General features: G+C 45.2%; 1 protein-coding gene across 3 annotated transcripts; it reads right to left on the reverse strand.

Moving 5' to 3' along the window:
- Positions 1 to 456: 456 nt before the first annotated feature.
- On the reverse strand, positions 457 to 14,851 carry LOC120747603 (DDB1- and CUL4-associated factor 12-like). Of its 3 annotated transcripts, none has more exons than XM_040053620.2 (3): positions 14,592 to 14,851; positions 13,612 to 13,866; positions 457 to 1,289 (listed from the first exon to the last, which is right to left on the reverse strand). In XM_040053620.2, the coding sequence occupies exons 1-3, from the start codon at positions 14,661 to 14,663 to the stop codon at positions 1,254 to 1,256; spliced, it is 363 nt and encodes a 120-aa protein (XP_039909554.1). In that variant the 5' UTR covers positions 14,664 to 14,851; the 3' UTR covers positions 457 to 1,253. The 3 variants fall into 3 exon arrangements, with proteins under 3 accessions (XP_039909554.1, XP_058280275.1, XP_058280274.1); XM_058424292.1 differs by lacking the exon at positions 457 to 1,289 and adding an exon at positions 1,898 to 2,384; XM_058424291.1 differs by lacking the exon at positions 457 to 1,289 and adding an exon at positions 7,898 to 8,078.
- Positions 14,852 to 21,116: the final 6,265 nt, after the last annotated feature.

A 21,116-nucleotide genomic window follows, 5' to 3' on the forward strand; every position in this document is an offset into this window, starting at 1 on the left:
GGAACAGATTGTAGTCCCACCTCAGTGAGAACATGAAGACACTCATAGGGAACAGGGAACCTTTTCAAACATCTGAAGAAAGTAGTAATAGAAAGGGAAATTACTAATATTGTATAGTCTATAACAAATAAATGTGAAATCTGCTATAGAAACAACCCAAACATGGGCAGAAGACTTGTGTAGAAATAACAGAGGCAGGAGATTTTCCTGGAGGTAAATATATTCTGCAGAGTTACAAAGCAAAGAAGGAAACAGGTGTGTATTGGTGTTGGTTGACTGTAATGGTTTTAATTTAATAAAACCAGGCAGAAACACTAATTAATGTAGGGGTTTTAGTGTTAATATTTTTGTGGGAGGGAGAGATTAGGAGAAAAACAAACAAAGCAGGCTTAAGCTTCAAAATGAACAAAAATAGTTTTATTAACATATATTAAAAGACTGAGAAAAGAAAAAAAAAGTTAAGAAACAAGAAAAACTAAAACAGAATGATACCTTAAAACACGCTTCTTTCCTCTTACAAGCTATTAACTTTCTTATTGAACAACATAGAAAGACACAACTTAGGATTTTCAGTCAGTTTCATCACTTAGACATAACTACTCATTACTCTAGGAGAAGAGTCCTTCTAAGATCTTTTTATGAAGACATTTGCCACAAGACAAAATAGTCCAGTGCTCTCAATGTTACACATCTGCTGCCGCTCGGAGTTTTCGCAGACTGTGATGTTCTATCAGCAAAGCTTCTCAGTGTATCTGGGGTATTATTTACAAATACTTCTTCTGATCTAAAATCATCTTTGTCTCAAAGGTTGAGACCTCCCTTTGACCCAGGAGCGGGGGTTTCAAAGTTCCTAAATAAATCTCTATTACATCAGTCCTTAATTTTGATTAGAATAGCATTCTACCCAAATAATACTAAGATGCTGTAAAGAACAGTTCATTTCTTCATAATTTACTTTAGAAAAGTCCAGTTAAAAATGTCCACTTCTTCAATCCTATTCCAATATTATTAGTTCTTTCACTTCTCATTTAACTGACTTAATTCGGTGTCTGTTCTATGTACTTTTATGTTTTCTTTCTTCTTTCTCTTGAGGAAGAATTGTGCTTTAAAAGTTTCATGTTGCTAGTAAAGGGTTAAATCCACCCAGGCTTGCAAAGGCCATGTGAACGTGCCGGACTGCAGGGCTGAAGAAAAAATGCAAGGCCGTGCTGATGGAGGAAGCTGGTAAATGTCCTTCTTTCCACTCTTCGGTCTCATCCAGGGCGGTCCAGCTTAGAGCTACTACAAAGCTGAAAAAAGGGTTCACCCAGGCTGCTCTTATGCGGGTAGCAGCTCTCCGAGGCTCGGCCGGGCCCGGCTCAGCCACTCAGAGGGCAGCAGGGCCCGACCTGAGCTTCCCCTGTGCTGCATGCAGGCAGCAGTTTTCAGAAGCCCGGCTGGGCCCGGCCCAGCCACCCAGCCGGCAGCAGGGGGCCTGACCTGGGCTTCCCCCGCTCTCCATGCAGGCAGCAGCTTCTGGGGGCCTGGCTGGGCCTGGCCTGGCTGCCCCCGATGTTACCGTATTGCTGATTCTAAAGCGAGAGAGCGAGGCGGTCCCAGCAGATTAGTTTTAAATGTCCCTTCCAAAGTCGCATTGGCAGTTCTCATTGGTCAACTTAGCTGCCAATATCTCAGCTAGCTTTTTGAGAGGTCCTTGTCCTCCTCCCCCAACCCACTCTACAGTCAGGGCAGAGAAAAACATTTTACATTTCTTTATATCTAAAAAGCAATATTGTGCCAACCCATGATATTGACACCTTCAGTAGACAGTCTAAAGCTTACCCCTGTCGCACTAACACAGCAAGGGAGGTGGTGAAAGTTTTACTCAATCATATAATTCTAAAGGTTTGGGGTTCCTTTGGGGTTGATCCCCCAGTGATTGGGGAAGTTAGTGAAATGTTGGGAATTATTTGGAATCTGTAAATTCCCTGTATACCCCAAATGAGTGGTAAGGCTGAATGCATGAATGGAACCCTAAAAACACAGATTAGTAGAATTTGTCAAAAACATCCATGTGTGCTGGCTTGAAGGCAAAACCAGCGAGAGACTCCAAGTCAGAAAAAACAATTTAATAGGAGAGAAAAAAAAAGGTAAAATAAAATAAAATAAAACAAATGCAACAGTACAAAAGATCACTGACAGAGTTAGAATACAACCCGACACTGTGGTGGTGGTAGTCCAGATGAAGTGGTCTTGTTGAAGCAGTGATTCTGTAGAAAGATCTGGTAGGTCTTGTCCTCTGGGAATCCAGTGGGTAAAGGGCTGCCTGTGCTGTCCCAAATCCCAGATTATATCCATGTGGGAATGCTTGGCTCCTCCCCCTGGGTGGACCATCTCACAGTGGGCTGATATCATTAGATGAGTCATGCAATGGGTCCTTGATTGCCCATTAAACAGAGATAGCTCCCAGAGGGAGTTACCTATGAGTCATGCAGCAAGGCATTGATGGGCCATTAACAGAAGATAGTCTGGAGGCAGGGGGCAAGAGAAACACTGCCCAACCTAGTTTCAACATCTCATGTAGATGGTGATAGAATACATATTTTGGGCACATTTTACATTGCAACCTAGGACACCATGACATGGGTTCAAGCCTTGCCTATAGCCTTACTGAGAATCTACATGCAAGCAAGGCAGTGAGATAACATGAGTCCTTATGAAATACTGCATGGCAGGCCATATCAAATTGTGTATATTATGGGAGAAATTCATATGAGGGGAAAATTGACTTGCAGAGGTATTAAATAGCTTTTAAGTTCCACTTTGCAGAAACTCAAGATTCATCCTGTTATCCAGATAAATAAGACCAGACACACCTGCCCCTCTGTTCCAGCCTGAAGACTGAGTCTATGTTAAATGGAGAGACAGTAACTTTACAAGCTAAGTGGAAAGGGCCATTCCAAGTCCAGACTACCCTCATCGAAACCAGAGGTGCTGGCAGAGAACCCTGAATTCACTGCTCCAGAGTTAAGAAGACCTCTGTTCCTGAAACAACCAGAAAACAGAGACTGATACAAATCAGGATGATGTGATTTAAATTGTTCTTTTGTGCCTCTTATCTGCACAGTTGGTAACTATGATTCAGATTTGGCCCTAAAAATTTGCATGTCTCTAGTCCAAAATCTATCCAAAAACTCTTAATAAGAACAACTTGTCAGGGTGGTATTGGATCATTAACACTGGTTGTTATTCTTATGCAGATCAGAGTGAAAGAATTATTAAGAATTTGGTTGAAATCTGAAAGCAAAGTCAAATTCTACACCAGGTAACTCTCAAAGGAGCTCACTGAACCTTAATTATCTTCAGTAAACTCACTTCATAGTTACCAAACTGGGCCTGGATAAAACAAATGTTCATAGTACCTATAGTTATAATTGGCATCTGTATAACAACTAGTGGGGTGGCTGGTTGTGTAAATCGGTGGTATGGTTAAATATGGAGTAGAGACTAGATAAGCTAAAGTCTTGTTAGCTTCTAAAAAAAGGTGGGGGGAATGATGCCATTTGGTTTTTGCCATTCTTCTTTTATATGTTCCCTGTATTCTTCACACATATATTTGTAGCTTTGTAGCCTCTTGTATTAGTGACTCATTTCCTCAGTACTTTTCCATGGCCTTTCCCTAGGCAGAAAGACAAAAATTCCAGAGCTCCAAGCCCCAGGGGGTACAGGGCCCCAATGCTATCATGGTTCTTCCTGGGAACCAAGGCTGAGAACAACTCTTTGAGATACATTTTCATGGACAAAGTACAGCTAGTGCTGAGGGGGGATTCCAGAGAAGGGGTTTAACCTGGGGGGGAGCTGCATCACCACTTGTCCTCCTAATTGGTGCTTTTTATCAATTATGCTAATTTCTTAAAGCCTATAAAAATATACTCATCCATGGGAGGGGCAGGCTTTTATGGACATCTTTCCATAACTGCCTCTGAAGGACTTCAAATAAAGATCCCGTATTATATTACCTTGTTGCCATATTATGTGAGCTTTTGTGAGATGTTTATAGCTCTAATGCCACCGCCCAGGGTATCCTGGTGCATCTAGGACTCATTGATGCAGACTTTACGGGACAAATTTATGCCATGGTTTCCACACCCAGCCCCCCTGTCACCATCCCTGAAAAGACCAGAATTGCTCAACTTGTGCCTTTTAAGTCTTCTGTTCACAGAGCAGAGAACCGGTTGTGAGGAAATGGCGGTTCGGATTCACTGGGCCGCCTCAGGTTCTCTGGACCGCTGTCCTGACCAAAGACCATCCTGAGAAAGTGTGTACCCTGTCCATCCCTGGTGCAAAACCATCAGAGATCTGCCTCCGCAGACTCCTCTGTTGGGAAGGATGAAGCCAGAAAGCCCTATAAATATGATTGCTTAGATTCTGAGAATGTGAAACCTGTAACTGAGATAGAATTGAGAGTGAGTTTTGATGTTTGAGATGTCCTAGCTACTGGATGCCTGAAAAAACAACCCCCAATGTATGATTCATCCCACACATGTAACCCCCCCTGAAGTATCCAAGTATCTGTAACCCCATCGGCACAAGCCTGTTACAGCCCACCTCGAGACCCCTTATTAGGGGGCTGCGAGAGTGGGCCTCTCTCTTGTCTTTGTTCTCTTCTCCTTTGCTCCTCTCTCTTGCCTCTTGCATCTTGCTCTTGGAATTTCTTTATCTCTCACTGCCCCCACCTTCCAAGGCCATGCTACAGCTGCGCCTGGCGGCTCCGAGCAAGGCCTCACGTCCCATACAATAAACCTCTTCTTCTAAAACCTAACTTCAGAGATCTCTCGTCTACATCCATCTACACTGTCCTGGAGTCCTCAGCAACAGCAAGAGGAGGCATTTCTACACTCCTCGACACCAGTGCGGACATCACGATTCTCTCCCTTGCCGCTTGGCCCCCAGAGTGGCCATTGGATTCGGTGCAGACGTCTGTCATGGGGTTGGCAGGAACAGCGCAATGCTACGTGAGCCAGAGGCCTGTGATGATCACGAACCCAGAGGGACAGACAGCCATGGTTTGGCCTCATGTCACAGCCGAAACTCATGTCAATCTCTGAGGGAGGGGTGTTCTGGCCGTGTGGGGATTGCGCATCGGGCCATCCCGATGAGGGTCACTGCAATGAAAGGTGCAGTGTCCCACGCCTCCTATATGGTGGCTGGTGGACAAACCTGTTTGGGAGAACCAGTGGCCCCTTCCTCAAGACAAACTAGTAGCCCTTTGTGATTTAGTTCAGGAGCAGTTGGACCAGGGTCATCTGGAGTCTTCTACCAGTCTCTGGAACACTCCTGTCTTCTGCATCAAAAAGAAATATGAAAAATGGAGGTTGTTACAAGACCTCCGGAAAGTTAATGCTGTGATGGAAAGCATGGGGACGTTGCAAGCCGGTATGCCGTCACCCACCATGCTTCCCGCAGAATAGCCAGTCCTCATTGCGGATCTGAAGGATTGCTTCTTTACAATTCCTTTGCATCCCAATGACAGACTGAAATTTGCCTTCTCAGTGCCAGCTATCAAAATGCTGAGCCTGCACAGCGATGTCAATGGAGGGTTCTTCCACAGGGTTGTCACAACATGCCAATGGTATGTGACCCGAGGCTTGTCTGGAGTTTGCAAGCAGTTTCCTGATGCTCAATTTTATCACTATGTGGATGACGTATTGGTGGCTGCGTCCACCCAAGATAAAATGCTGAGGGTACAGCCTCAGCTGATCAATGCTTTGCGTTCTCATGGGCTGCAGGTGGCTCCAGAAAAGGTTCAACAACAGCCTTCTTGGAAATATTTGGGAGTCAAAAGTTTGGAACGAACGGTCCAACACCAAGAGGTGCAATTTGTACATTCGGTGAAGACACTGAATGATGCCCAGAAATTGGTGGGTGTCATCAATTGGCTGCGTCTGTATCTGGGACTGACCACGACACAACTGCCTCCTTTGTTTGATTTGTTAAAGGGAGACTCTGATTTGAAGTCACCTCACTCATTGACCCCTGAGGCATGTCAAGTGCTGGAGGAGGTTCAGCAAGCTGTTTCTGCTCGCCAAGTTTATCGCATTGACCCCTCTGTTGATGTCACTGTTTTCAATACCACTCCAGATTTGCATCCCACAGGCATCATTGGCCAATGGAATGAAAAATGGTCAGATTTCTTGCACGTCTTGGAATGGGTCTTCTTGCCCCATCAGCCGCAGAAGACGACAACTGCATTGTTTGAGCTGATCACTCGTTTGATAATCAAATGCCGACAATGGTGTTTGCAATTGATGGGTGCGGATTCCGCAAAGATCGTACTCCCGGTACAGCAGGAGGACTTTGACTGGAGCTTTGCAAACAATATTTATCTGCAAAGTGCTCTGGAAAACTTTTCTGGACAGGTCACTTATTATCTGCCCAGCCACAAGTTATTGCACGTGGCAAAATTCACTGAAATTTCTTTGCGGCCCAAAATTAGTCAGGAGCCTGTCCAAGGACCCACTGTCTTTACTGACGATTGAGGAAGGACAGGCAAGGCCATTGTTACTTGGAGGGCTGAATCTGAGTGGCAGGTTCTGGAAGGTCATGAGGATGGGTCAGTCCAATTGGTCAAATTGAGGGCTGCTGTCATGGCATTTTAAAGATTTTCCCAGCAACCTTTCAATTTGGTCATGGATTCCGCCTATGTGGCCGACATAGCACAGCGTTTGGGTCATTCACTTTTGAAGGAAGTCAGCAATGCTGCTTTGTTCCATTTGCTGAAGACCCTGTGGTGTGCCATTCAGGCCCGAGTTCATCCATACTACATTCTGCATGTAAGGAGTCATACCAATTGGGCAGGGTTTGTAGCAGAAGGTAACGTGAGGGCTGACAAGTTGGCTAACACAGCGTGGGTATGCACCTCAGCCTGATACACTCGCGCAGGCCAAAGCATCGCATTAGTTTTTCCATCAGAACGCACATACCTTGCAGAAGCAGTTTCAGTTTACGCCAACTGAGGCCCTTGACATTGTCGAGTCGTGTGACGACTGTTACATGCTTGCTGCGCCTTTGCCGGCAGGGGTAAACCCCAGAGGCCTTAGGGCCTTGGAGATTTGGCAGACTGATGTCACTCGAGTTGCTGAGTTTGGCTGGCTCAAGTATGTGCATGTCACTGTCGACACTTTCTCCTCTGCGATGTGGGCTTCTGCTGACACTGGACAAAAGACCCACGATGTCATTGCCCACTGGAGGCAGGCCTTTGCCGTTTTAGGCATACCTTCTGCTGTGAAAACTGACAATGGTCCTGCTTACACCTCACAGAAGGTGTGGCAGTTCCTGTATTTGTGGGGTGTGTCTCAGAAGCTTGGTATCCCTCATTCTCCGACTGGTCAAGCTATTGTAGAATGTGCTCATGATACTCTAAAGCGGGTTCTTCAAAAACAAAAACAGGGAATGCAGGGTGAAACCCCGCACAGTCGGTTGGCAAAAGCTTTATATACCATCAATCACCTTACAATCCTGCAGAATTCAAATAATCCTGTCATTTTGAACCATCATCTTTCGTTACAGGCTTTGGACGAGACGCATCAGCCTCGAGCGAAGGTTCGGGTGCGGAATTTAGTCACCAAACAGTGGGAAGGTCCCTATGACCTTATCGCTTCGGGGCGTGGGTATGAGTGTGTATCCACAGATACTGGGCTACACTGGGTACCTGCGAAGTGTGTTCATCCTGACCTGCGACCGCAAAGGGAAAATCCAGCCAATAGGCAAGCTGGAGACCGTGACCAAAATGAAAGTCATTAAGTGGATGATGTGAGTGATCACTCCGATGGTCCCTCCACAAACAGAAACTGAACATTGTTAATTTTTTTTTCTTTTTCTTTTTTTTGTAATGGAAAAAGAGTGAGATGTTGCCATATTATGTGAGCTTCTGCAAGATGTTTACAGCTCTGACTGAATTTTCCCACAGCTTTCTGATGTAAACAATCTTGTTTTTCCACATTCCTTTCTGATGATAGTCAACTGATGGACTTCTAGCCTGGCCAGTGGGATGGAGAGATGGTCGCCTTGTTCTCCAATCCCTGGTCATTTTTCAAAACCTATAAAAGCGAGGTCTTTGTAAGCAATAAAGTTCTTTCTTCTTCAGCCTTCATCTTGTGGAGTCAAATCTGTGAGTATTTACTTGTGTCCACTAGTGACATTACCTCCTTACTAAAATTATCTCGAGTTTCATTTCCAGGTTGGGAAAAAGGTAACACTGCAGCTGTCCCCTTTTCAAACTGCTTACAATCAAGTTAATCAAGAAACTGCCCTGCTTCATTGACTAAGGAACTGCATTAATCAATTTGCCAAAAGTAAAGACTGTGGCAAGGAATCCAGTATCTATCAACCAGAGTCTGAACTGGAAAATCCATCCTTATTTTATATACAATACTGTGATCAGAACAGTTTGCCAGGCTCTTTCATCAAGTATACTTCCATTTTATGACCTGCCTTTCAGAGACAACAGTTTGGGGAAGGGGAGAAACAGGAAGCCAACAAAGTTACAAATTAATTAAATATAAGTGCCTTTCCCATGCATCTTTAACTGAAAGTATTGACTTTATACAGCAAAATTAAACCCTAGGCCTATTAAATGTCATTTCAAGGCAGCTCATTAGACTTGTGTTCTCTGTTGCTGCCCCTGCACACAGAACAGCAGGTGAACAGGCAGCCCTATCTTTTAGTTGATCGTACAAATCAACCAAACAAGGGTGCCACCTTGAGCTACAGCACTTTTTTATTACGCAAGCAGGACGGACATAGATTTACTAAACATAAAGAACATGCATGAAAGGGTCTGCTTATTCCTCACACAAGAAGTACTTCACATGCTCTGTGCCCCAGCTCTTCACATATTGCTCTCAGAAATCACAGGCATGTTCTTGTCATTAATATTAACATTTGAAAGAAACCCAAGATAAACACATTGCTCTGCTAAAAACTGAGTCACTTAGAGAAAATCAACTGTGATGAAGTTTCACAACTGGCTTAAGCCAATCTGAGAATCCACTTGCCTCTTCCTCATCCACCCAAACAGTTTCACCACCCCTATGACAGCAACTAGTCCTCAGCTAGCTGCAAGATCAGCTGCACCATATCTGCCTCAGTAAAACTAACCCTACAAGAAAGCCCATCTGCACACAAAGCAGCAAGCTGGTCCAGCTGATTCCCCAGCCACACACACATTGGTACCAGCAAGAACAAGCAGGTGGGAACATCCTATTCTGCAAAAGTACAACTTCAGACAAAAATTTCACCCTCAACCAAGCTAGCAAATGATATTATTGTTTTCCTTCAGATTTGCTTTTTGCTAACAACAGAAGCAAGACAATGCTTACAGTGTCATTATACCAATATCCCCACTGGTCACACTGAGTAGCACTGTTTGATTTTTCCCAGTCTTAACTTTTATTTAGATTATAAACACCTCTTTCTTCTATGTTAATAGAATGCTTGGCTCCTGTTCTGCAGCAATTCATATTTACTGATAACATGCCAAGCCCAAAAGAAACGTGTAAGAGCCTGAATGAGAGATACAGGACTCCAGACAGCCCTTTAAAGGTGCTGTTTACTTCATAGATTGAAGTTACAGCAGTCATGGGTTGTGGATGACAGAGACAAGCCTAAAGCCGCCAGCTACAGCTTATATGCAAAACCTGAAGCCCCTTTAGTTCTGGTTACAATGCATTATACAGTTTTCTTTACTGAGCATCTTAATACATAATAACCAATCAGTAACATACACAATATCTTTACATTTACCTATAGTCTATCACAACTACTATCATTACCATATTATGGTTAGTACTATCCAATCACATCAAATTAGTATGTTACATTTGAAGCTTGAAGTTGTTTTTCTGTTTTCTTGTAGTAGAAACTTCTTAGACCTTTTTTCTACTTGGTAAAAACATGTTTTTTTGTTTACCTATGCTTTTCCTGAGATTTTTCTTTACTTGGTAAAAACATCCTTTTTGTTTGTGGTCAACATATCCTTTGCTCTAGCCATAAAACCTCTTTCCAGCTCAACCTTTGCTTTCTTAGTTGTCCAGTAACTACTGGCTCAGCAGTCTTTAATTTAGACACCTTTTATTCTTCTATATCAAAACTTACTTCCATCTCTATTCCGCTTTCAGGTTCCACATTTAGAGAGCCTTCTGCTAAGCATACATATCTGTGAAACTTTCTTGTCAAACTTTCATCTTTCCCAACAAACATGGACCCTTTAAAGATTAAGATATCAAACTACTATGCCTGCTTTCTGGTGGAGATCAGAACATGCACTAATCTTAGCAGAAAACCTGCTCAAAGGTTGTGCTGCAAAGGCAATGCAAGTGGGTAATGGCCTCACATGTCACACAGAATCACACAGAATCACTAGGTTGGAAGAGACCTTCAAGATCATCGAGTCCAACCCATGCCCTAACACCTCAACTAGATCATGGCACCCAGTGCCACATCCAATCTTTTTTTAAACACGTCCAGGGATGGTGAATCCACCACCTCCCCGGGCAGACTATTCCAGTAGCTTATCACTCTTTCTGTGAAAAACTTTTTCCTAATATCCAACCTAAATTTCCCTTGATGCAGCCTGAGACTGTGTCCTCTCATTCTGTCAGTTGCTGCCTGGAGAAAGAGACCAACCCCCAGCTGACTACAACCTCTTTCAGGAGATTGTAGAGAGTGATAAGGTCACCTCTGAGTCTCCTTTTCTCCAGGCTAAACAACCCCAGCTCCCTCAGTCATCCCTCATAGGGCTTGTGTTCCAAGCCCCTCACAAGCCTTGTTGCCCTCCTCTGAATGCGCTCAAGCATCTCAACGTCCTTCCTAAACTGAGGGGCCCAAAACTGGACACAATATTCAAGGTGTGGCCTGATCAGTGCCGAGTACAGTGGAAGAATGACCTCCCTGCTCCTGCTGGCCACACTATTCCTGATACAGGCCAGGATGTTGTTGGCTCTCTTGACCACCTGGGCACACTGCTGGCTCATGTTCAGTCGGCTGTCAACCAGTACCCCCAGGTCCCTTTCTGCCTGAGCGCTGTCCAGCCACACCACCCCCAGCCTATAGCATTGCAAGGGGTTATTGTGGCCAAAATGCAGGACTCGGCACTTGGACTTATTAAATGTCATCTTATTGGACTCTGCCCATCCATCCAACTGGTCCAGATCTCTCTGCAGAGCCATCCTACCTTCCAACAGATCGACACACACTCCCAGCTTAGGGTCATCTGCAAATTTACTAATGAAAGACTCGATGCCCTCATCCATGTCATCAATTAAAATATTGAACAGAACTGGCCCCAGCACAGACCCCTGAGGGACACCACTGGTGACTGGCCGCCAGCTGGATGCATCACTGTTCACCACCACTCTCTGGGCCTGGCCATCCAGCCAATTCCTAACCCAGCAAAGAGTGCTCTTGTCCAAGCCATGGGCTGCCAGCTTTTCCAAGAGTATGTTGTGGGAGACAGTGTCAAAAGCCTTGCTGAAGTCCAAATAGACAACATCCACAGCCCTTCCTGCATCCACCAGGCGGGTCACCTGGTCATAAAAGGAGACCAGGTTGGTCCAACATGACCTACCTCTCCTAAACCCATGCTGGCTGGGTCTGATACCCTGTCCTACTTGAAAGAGTGCAGAGAAACAATCCATGATATAAAGAAACATCTGAGAAGTGAGCAGTGGTAAAAGAAGCCAGTGAGTTTGATACTGTGGAAGACCAGACAGCTACAAGGAGCTGAGCTGGGTAGCGCTGCAGACCTCTTGGCCCTGGTACAGTGGAAGCTGTGGGAGAGAGAAACTCAAGGCAAGAACAGAAGTGAAGATGTTATGTCTGGTCACTCTGACCCTGTGAGGCTGACCACTCTGACAAGGGAAGATGTAATAATGACATTGCTGGTAAAAAGAATAACTGAGAAGATTGTTACTAAGGGAACAGGGGCAAAGGGGTCCAAGTGGAAAATTTTGTATGGAATGTAGAGACCTATAAATACTGGTGAACTAGTGTAATAAACTGGCTTTGCTTGCAAGCAGGGTCCGTGTTCTCAATCCCTGCAGATACCAAGAAGGTTAATTCAATTTCTACTGTAACTGTGAGCTTTTAGTAGAAAGACACTGTGACTGTGAACTTTTATCAGAGAAGACAGTGTCTGTGGACCTTTAGCAGAGAAGCAAAGCATGCAGAAATTGTTCTCCAAGCAAGGACATTGGAAGATAAAGAGGAAACATCTGTCTTAGGAATGCAGCTACAGCCAAAATAAGGACTGAGTTTGGGAACTTGGGGAACATGGGGAGGGTTTTTATGGTAATGGGCAAATTATAATATGCATGTAGTGACTATGTATTAGCAACACATTTGTAGAAATTGGTGGGCATGTTAGGAAGGAGTGATCTCCCATGCTCTTCCAGGCGCATGAATAAATGATGCCCTCTTTAACACAAAAAGCTGGTGTTAAGGAGTGTCATTATGGTTTTTGGAGATTTGATAACAAGTTGACTGACTGAACTACATTTCCACAGACAAGACCACACAATCAGACAATTCATCTTGATATGAAACTCTGAAGCACTACCTAATGGGCACACGCTTTGATATAATTGAATTTGTTCAGTAACAAAATCACATTTATCAGTTTTTGTGTCTTGCCCTCCACATTTAATTTCAGGAGGCTGGAAGACAGCACATGTTGACAGATGACAAAGGATGGAGAAGTGAGAGACTGCCTGCTAAAGGGCATCTCTACCATCCACACTATACTTGGCACAGAAACTACAAGACTTAAGACAGACATGGGTGTCACATGCAGTTCACAGAAAACCAAATACTCTTGAGACTGAGGCACTGAACACACATGGAAACTGAAGGCAGAGAGATTCTATTTCAGACTTAATTCCTGTTAAAAGACTGTTTTGTTTATACAGCTAGGCCTTGGTTCTTAAGAGCAAACAAAACCAAAAACCACTGTCCCTTGCAGGTCAGATCATTGAGTGTAGCTTTTGCAAAAAAAAAAAAAAAAAAAAAAAAAAAAAAAAATCTTAACTGAGATCCCCTCTCAGTCTTCTCTTCTCTAGACTAAACAGGCCCAGCTCCCACAGTCTCTCCTCAAAAGAGATGCTCCAGACCCAAGTCAGCAGCACAGAACCATACATAAAACCAAATAGTAAAAGACTGAGCACAATAAAAATAGAGTGTTATGAGTAAGTTTTGCCAGGCATGTTAGCTAGCATTTAACAAAGCTAGCATCATTCATTAACTTTACATTTGCAGGACAGGAAGAAAGATCAAACCCTACTGTTGTTTGCCATCCTGCAAATAGATGTAAATTGCTCTATGTGGATTAGACAGATGCTGCATGAGGTATAGGCTTCATATTCAGGTTTTGGGCCATACACATAGTGCCATGTTTTCAGATGAGAATGGGTGATCGTTAAGCATTACTTTCATTCAAAATTAATTGTGCACAAATTGGAATCCACACCTAATTATTTCCTAATATATTCCTTGGCTATCTACATACTTAAATTATGGTAAGCGTCATTTGGGGGTAAAATAATTAACAGCAAGAAGCAAAAGGTAGGTGGCACTTACTGTGTTGCATTTTGTCCCACACACCACTTGCCGGTGGTTCAGCCACTGGGAGGCAAATACTTTATTAAGGATTCCAAGGTGAAATTCTCTCTCCTTCAAGAGGCTGGGAAGCTGCTGGGCTGCATATCCATGCAACAAGCGGTGATAGCTGGACTCGTTCTGCATCCTGACCTCTCTACCTTTCAGGTAGTACACCACAGACCTTTTCAGCCGGAGGAGTTTTTTCCTTTTGTGAACTGAGTGATCCCACCCATACTGTGGAAAAGAAGCATTAAACTTAGATAAAGCAACTAGAACAAACTTAAGACACAAGCCTTCTAAATTCAAAGATATTCTCAGCAAAATACTGAAGCCTTCCAAACTACCCATATAATACCATAGATGAAGATTAACTCAGAAATTGTGATAAAGCCTTCAGCAACATAAAATTAAACAAATATTTGCTAAAGAAGTAACACTGCCATAATATTGAAAACAATCCATCCCGGTTCGGCACCGTTGGGACACCAAAAGCTTATAGAAACAAGAGGAAGCCAAGAAGCACTTTAAACGGAAATGCAGCCCCGACAGCCTCCTGGCATGAGCTCGGCAGGTTTGGAGGTGACATCGCGGAGCAATCTGATACTGACCGCGCCGTTCATCGGTCTCCTCCGGTCCGGCCTGGGGCCGCCTCGCAGTAACGCTCAGCTCTGGGGCGGCGGGAACTCGGAGGTTACGGGCCGAACAGAGAGCTCACGGGGCCACCGGGGCAGGGACGGGGGGAAACTGCCTGCTGTATCGCACCGACAGCCACCGGAGCCGGGACTACTCCTCCCCACCATCTCCCCCCCAGGACACCTTCCCCAGAAACCGAAAGACCCCGCCCGTTTCCCCTACCTCAGTCGGGCACTGGGACACGGCAACCCCCAGTCAGGGTCACCCCAGGCACCAGCATGTGGGCTTCTGCCCTCATACACCCGGTTCCCGCCCCCCCAGCCTACCTGCTCCCCCTGGAGCCCCCCGGCGGCAGCCGTCACCGCTTTCCGCTTCCTGCTAACTGTTTTTCGGGCCATAGGAGGAGGAGGCGGAGGAGGAGGAGGAAGATAATAAGAAGGAGGAGAAGCCAAGAGCCCAACCTGGGCCCCACATGGAGCAAGAGGGGGAGGGAGCCACCGAGGTACGGGGCAAATAAGTGCGAGAAGCCAGGCCCGGTCACTCTCTTCGTCACAGACTCTACCGACTGCGGTTCACGACATTTTCTCCGAGATGTTTTTACGACAGTCGCACCATACCTTTGCGACGGCTGTCCCACCCGGCCCGAGTTTCGTTTCCTAGCAACCGGAGGAGGGAGGGCAGCGAACTGGCCCACCCTCTGCGGCTGCCAGGCAGCGTGGCCCCGTCGGGGATGGGGCGCCGCCCCCTGGCGGCGGCCCCAGCGGAGCTCGGAGCGAAGCTTCCCGGCTTCACCACTTGTCCGTTCCCCACTGCCCTGCACGCATCGGCGGCGCTCGCTGGTGTGAAAAACAAGGTTCACTTTCCCGGTAAAATTTAAAAAGTTTAATAAAAGACAATAGGAGACAGAGATAATAAAGCATTTGTGAGTCACTCAGGAACGAGGGCTGGAGCTTCCTCAGTTGCTGAGTGACATTATAAGAGCCCTCTAGGGAGCGCAGCGAACAGGAGCGGGCAAACAGGGGCGTGGCACGTCTCTTGGGGTGTGACCACGGCAGTTTGCCGCAGGCAGGGCAAGCAGTCTGGGTTGCAAGTTCTCTTGCTAGTAAGGTGTGCTGTGTGTTGTTTGAGGTGTTTCTGCTGGCTGGTTGGTTTTGGGATTTCTGTTAGTAATGGTTTCAACACGGTCAAAAACTGTGGTTGGTACAAGTGTATGTGACCAAGTGGAGCCCTCCAAAAGAGATGCGTCTGTACAGACCCATTCCTGCCCGGAGTGTTTGAGCTTATCGGTTGTTTTAGGGGGTGTTGTGGAGGAGGCCTGCCTGCGGTGTGAACAGGTGAACGACCTCCTTTCACTGGTGGCCGAACTTAGGGAGGAAGTTGAAAGATTAAGAAGTATCAGGGAAAGTGAAAAGGAAATAGACTGGTGTGAGACGTTAATTTTGAGGAACTAAGGATTTTTTAGGAAAGTTAAGATAATAAGTTGCTGAATTAGCTGAAGTAGATAGGTAATCTTTGTTCGCAGTTAACAGAAGCCGGATCTTAGATAAGCTACCCCGGATCTTGTAACTCATTTCTTGTCAGGTTTATGTTTATGTAGTTGTCCTTGTCATGAAAAACAGAATGTGGTAAATAAGACATAAGATAGCTGCAGATTTCCTGCTTAAAGGACCCATTGAACACAGGAAACTGTAAGTTCTACCAAGGAATCATTTGTCACGAATGCATTGAAAAGGTAGAAAGGTCAGGACGAGGAAGACTCATCTTACTTCCTCATTTTAGGTGACCCCTCCCCAAAATAGACCCCCGACTCATTTTAAGAAACAAAGTACGCATGCTTAATAGCCTTTTTGCCAATTAGCATACGAAGCGAGGAATGGGAGGTGACAGGGGTATGAATATGCATTTGTATTTTGGATATTCAACACTTTTGTAAATAAAAGACTTTGTAATTACCTGTGAATTTCGCAGTGCGAATTAGGGAACTATCCCGCGTGCTGCCCGGCCGTAATAAACATACACTTTCTAACTTTGAACTGTTAGAGAGTTTTTGTCCGTCACAGTTGGGTATCGATACTAGATCAATACCCATATTTCTTTAATAAATCATTTTGGCGAACCAGCCAGGAGACTGCTCTCTCTGGCCGTGGGGCCAGCGGGGTCCAGGACCCCTCTGGGCGCCCACCCGGAATTTTCTGGGAAGAGGGCTCCTGCGGTCCTGCTGACCACCCGGGGAAAGACCAGAACCTGCTGGAACTACGGACAAAAGGTATGTTTATATTTGAAAATAGGTACCTTGGTATAGGCGGTTGGTAAGACACTGAGAGACGTCTCGTGCACAACATACGCCTCTTGGGTTTGTTTGTAAAAGTTGTGACAGCTCTGTGGAGCTTGGTATCAGTGGTTTGGTAGTCCGTGTCCCGTAGTGGGGACAGTGGCAACCTGTCTTTGTTGTGTCATCTTGCAGTTTAAAGGTGCCTTGGTAGTCCGTGTCCCGTAGTGGGGACAGCGGTAACCGGTTTTTTGTTATGTCATCTTGCAATTTAAAGATGACTTGGTAGTCCGTGTCCCGTGAGGGGGCAGCGGCGGCAGTAAAATAACCGGTGTTGTTGTTGTGTATTAGGAGCAGCGGTGGCTCCGGTTACAGTTTGTGGTTCAAAGGTACCTTGACAATCCGTAATCCGAGTGGCTAGCCTGTTTTGGGACACGAAGGGTCCCGTTCTGGGTCCCGGAAAATCCCGATTGCGGCCCCGAGTGCACGGAGTGTGTGTGGTGTGAACGGATCCGTGTTCTGTGGTCTCGTGGTTTTGTGTGTTTGTGTCTTCAGGTGTGGAAGAATTATTGGTGCACCGTATGTATCGTGGTCTGTGGGAGTTTGTGTAAGCGTTTTGATTTGTGTGATTTTGGAGTGTGTTAGTAACCTGTGTAAATGGTTTTAGGAGTTTTGCAAGCTTGAAGTTGTAAAAGCCTTTTGAATTCCCCGCCTGATCAGTGGAGGGATACCTCTGTTTGCAGGACGGAAGGATTTAAAGTCTTTGTGTTGTATCCAGATTGTGTGCTGGAGGGGAATTAGACTGTGTGTGAGCTTGAACAGCGAGTGCTTTTGGCAACAAGATTTTGCTGACGTTTTGTTAGGTGAGGAAAAAAAAAAAAAAAAAAAAAGCATTTGTGTTAGTTTAAATTGTTTGTTTTTGAACTAAAAGGAGCAAGCGGTGTAAGGAGGTTTGAAACCTGAGCCAGCCCCAGGAATTGGGAGGGGGTGATTTGTTTCCCTGGTAACCGCGGGGGAATCCAGGCTCTGCAGCCTCGGGCCGTGTCTCTAAACTCCCTGTAAAACCCTAAGAAGTTCTTTTGGCGAGTGAGTGTTTTAGTTAAAGGGAAAAAAGTTTTTGCTTGTTTGTGAGGTTTGCAGTTGCTAGAGTGTGTGGCAATATTTTAAAGTCCTGGTTGTTATAAATTGCACGACTCAAGATTTAGTCCCAATTAGAATTTTATTTATTACAGCAAGCGGGGCATAAGCAAATACAGCGCTGGGCGACAGGGGGTCTGCACCCCGCCAACTGCCGCACGGTTACGGTTTTTCAGTTCTGTTTTATACAGTTCTTTTCTTCTGTTATCGGTCGGTTTATCTTGTTGCTAGGAGACCGTCTTCTATCTTCTGAAAACAGTTACAGTTCCTTCTCCTGGAACTCAAAAGCCTTGTTAAGCAATAGCACATGTGTCTAAAAAGTCCTGAGTCATCTTGTGTTTGCAAGTTTTAAAAGTCATGAGTCATCCTGTGTTTGCAAGTTTAAAGGTTCTCTTAAAAGTCATGAGTCATCCTGTGTTTGCAAGTTCAATGAACAAAGCATTAACCCGTTACAATCCCCCCTTTTTCTTTCAGCCTAAATTTGTTCATTGAATCTTTTTAATTCCTGTCTGGCCTATTCTAATTTTTCATCTTCTGAGGTAGAAGATATGAGACTATTGATCACCTTGAAGATTAAACAGTGTAGGATCTTGAACGCTATTGTTACAAGGAAAAGAATAACAAGATACAACAAAATTGTTTTAACTATAGAAGTCTACCACCCTGTAAGTCGCTACTTTTTTGATCCAGTCCTCAGATTCTTGCTTCACTTGTCTGATCACGCTGTTCATGCTTCAAAGGGCAGCATGGATGTTTGGAGCCTTTGAGGTCACGTTTAGGCAACACAGTCTTTGAAATTCCTGGCATTCATGTCTATGAAGTAACAAGAGATAATCTATAGCAGCACGGTTCTGGAGAGTGGCCTGTCTGGTAATTTCCTTATCTTCTAGGAGAGAGCTGATGGCGGTGGACGTTAAATTTGCCTGTTTGACTACCCAGCATTCTAGATGGCTTAATTCACCTAGAGCCTTGGCTGCTGCAACCCACAGAAGGAACAGGGACACAGCGACTCTTTTTGACTTGGCCTAATGAAATATTTCTGAATTACAATTTGGATCCAATTGGTCAGCACTTTTCTTTTGAATTTTGTTTGCTGATTTGTTTTTTGTGAGTCCATTCACCAATCAAAGTTTGGTTGGGTGTCAATACAGACAACCGCCCTATGGTACATGGCCCTCCTAAAAGCCGAGACAGAATTCCTGCCCATAATGGAATTCCTACCAGACAGGTGGACATAGGATTTTCTGTTGATGCAGTGGACAAACATATGTTTTCTTGCAGAACTGTCTGTGCCAGGGTCACCCAGACATTTTGATGCAGCTGAGGGATGATCCATGCAGCTGCTAGACTGTTCAGCAACAATAAGATGACAACTTGTATGGGGTTCATCACAGGGTTGAGTGTGAGGTAGGCTTTCTCTAAAAAGAAAAACAAACATTTTTAAAACATGTTAAAAGTTTCTGTTTCTGCCGGAAGGAGTCCACATCTAGGAAGAGTCTTTTTCTTCTATCCGGTGGCGTCTTCTTTTAGATGCAACAGCTACTTGCCTCTTGTCCCCTTCTGCTGGAGCTGGATTTTTTAGGGACAAAAGGTTTCACTCACTTCTGGGGAATCCACCGAGGGCCTGAGGGAGTGGCCACATAGGCATAGCCACGACCCCAGGTTACGAGCTCATAGGGATCTTTGGTTTCCCAAGTTTCTGGATCCCTAATCATGACCAGTGGACACTGAGACAATTTGAACTGATTGCCACTGTTAAAATGGCGTACCACTGGTGGACTCATGTTTGCAAATGAACAGTTCAGAAAATTGATGGTAAACATGGCTTTGCGGAGTTTCTCATGTGGAGACATTTACACAGTCGTACTACTCTGTCAAGCCAGGACCTGTTTGAGCGTCTGATGTGCTCACTCAACCACAGCTTGACCTGTGGGGGAGTGAGGGATGCCAGTTTTATGTTCCACTCCCCACTGCTGGACAAACTCTAGGAACTCCTTGGACGTGTACGCTGGGCTGTTATTAGTTTTGATTTCTTTTGGAATCCCTAACATTGAAAAAGCTTGCACTAGGTGTTTCTTGGCATGTTCAGTCTTTTCCCCTGCATGGGCAGAGGCATACACTGCACCTGAATGTGTGTCAATGCTTACATGAACATATTTGAGGTGTCTAAAACTAGGAATGTGTGTGAAGTCTGTCTACCATACCTCACAACTGCCAAGGCCCCGGGGGTTAACTCCCATACCCATCGATGGCATCGCTTGGACCTGGCAGCTGGGACAGGTGGCCACAATGGCTCCAGCCTGGCTCCGTGTTAGCTGGAACTGATGGATCAGGCCTGGCACATTCTGATGGTATTGTTGGTGACTCAGCTTTGCTTGTTGGAAGATATCAGGGAGACGTGCATTTTCAACAGGTGCAGCAAGGGAATCTGCCTGACGATTCCCCTCTGCAACTTCACCTGGCAAATCCGTGTGTGATCTTACATGCATCACATAGAACGGATGTTCTCGATGAGAAATTAAATAAATTAGCTTTGAAAGCAATCTGAAGAGATGCTCATTGTCAATTTCTTTGAGCACAGCCTGCTCCGCTCTGGACACTACCCCCGCCACGTAAGCAGAGTCTGTTACCAAATTAATTGGTTCCGAGAACTTCTCAAAGGCTCTTACCACTGCAGCGAGTTCAGCCACTTGGGGGGATCCCTCCACAAACTCCACATCAGCTTCCCAACGCTGAGTCTGAGGATTTCTCCAAGTCATCACCGACTTGTGGGAAGCCCCGGATGCGTCCGTGAACACTGTGAGAGCCTTGAGTGGTCTCCGACTCCTCTTCTCACGAGGAATGAGGTGGAATTCCTCATTGAGCAACTTGTGAGACGGGGCATGGACTGATATTTGTCCCCTGTAGCTGTCCAGAGACAATTGGAGACTGGCATTGCTCTGGAGCAAATGCTCAAACATCTCTTTGGTCAATCTCTTGGGAGAGTTCCTTCCCTCCTTAGAAAGTTTGACCGGAAGGTGAATACATGTAAAGTCACAACCAGCCAGCTCACACAATCTCACCCTTGCCTTCCGAATCAGTTGAGCTATCAATTCTTGTGGCTCAGTGATGGTCTTGGATCTTTGGTGAGAGAGGAAGACCTACTCTATGATCAAGAGTGAATCTCTCTGCCCTTCAATCCATTGAAAAATCAAACCATGCAAATGTGGCAGTTTTCCTAGAACAATGAATTGGAAAGGTATGTTTGGCTCACATCGATGAGCCTGCCTCTCTGATAAGGCCTTCTGTACCTTTTCGATTGCTGTCTTTGCCTCTGGGGTCAGTTCCCTGGGAGAAACCAGCTCTTTCTCCCCCTTTAATAAATTGAAGAGAGGGTCTAAATCTTCATTTGTGAGGCCTAGCCAAGGTCTTACCCAATTCAAAGACCCACACAAGGAGTGGAGAT

The sequence above is a fragment of the Hirundo rustica genome (assembly GCF_015227805.2).
Source record: "Hirundo rustica isolate bHirRus1 chromosome W unlocalized genomic scaffold, bHirRus1.pri.v3 SUPER_W_unloc_2, whole genome shotgun sequence".
Classification (NCBI taxonomy): Eukaryota; Metazoa; Chordata; class Aves; order Passeriformes; family Hirundinidae; genus Hirundo; species Hirundo rustica.

Bases quoted from the DNA above. Each gene is read 5' to 3' on its own strand.
- LOC120747603 (XM_058424291.1), bottom strand. From the start codon at position 14,663: ATGGCCCGAAAAACAGTTAGCAGGAAGCGGAAAGCGGTGACGGCTGCC. The intron at 13,867-14,591 runs GTAGGCTGGGGG...TCTTTTCCACAG, and splicing joins GGGGGCTCCAGGGGGAGCAG to TATGGGTGGGATCACTCAGT. The intron at 8,079-13,611 runs GTAAGTGCCACC...TCGCTTTTATAG, and splicing joins GTGGGACAAAATGCAACACA to GTTTTGAAAAATGACCAGGG.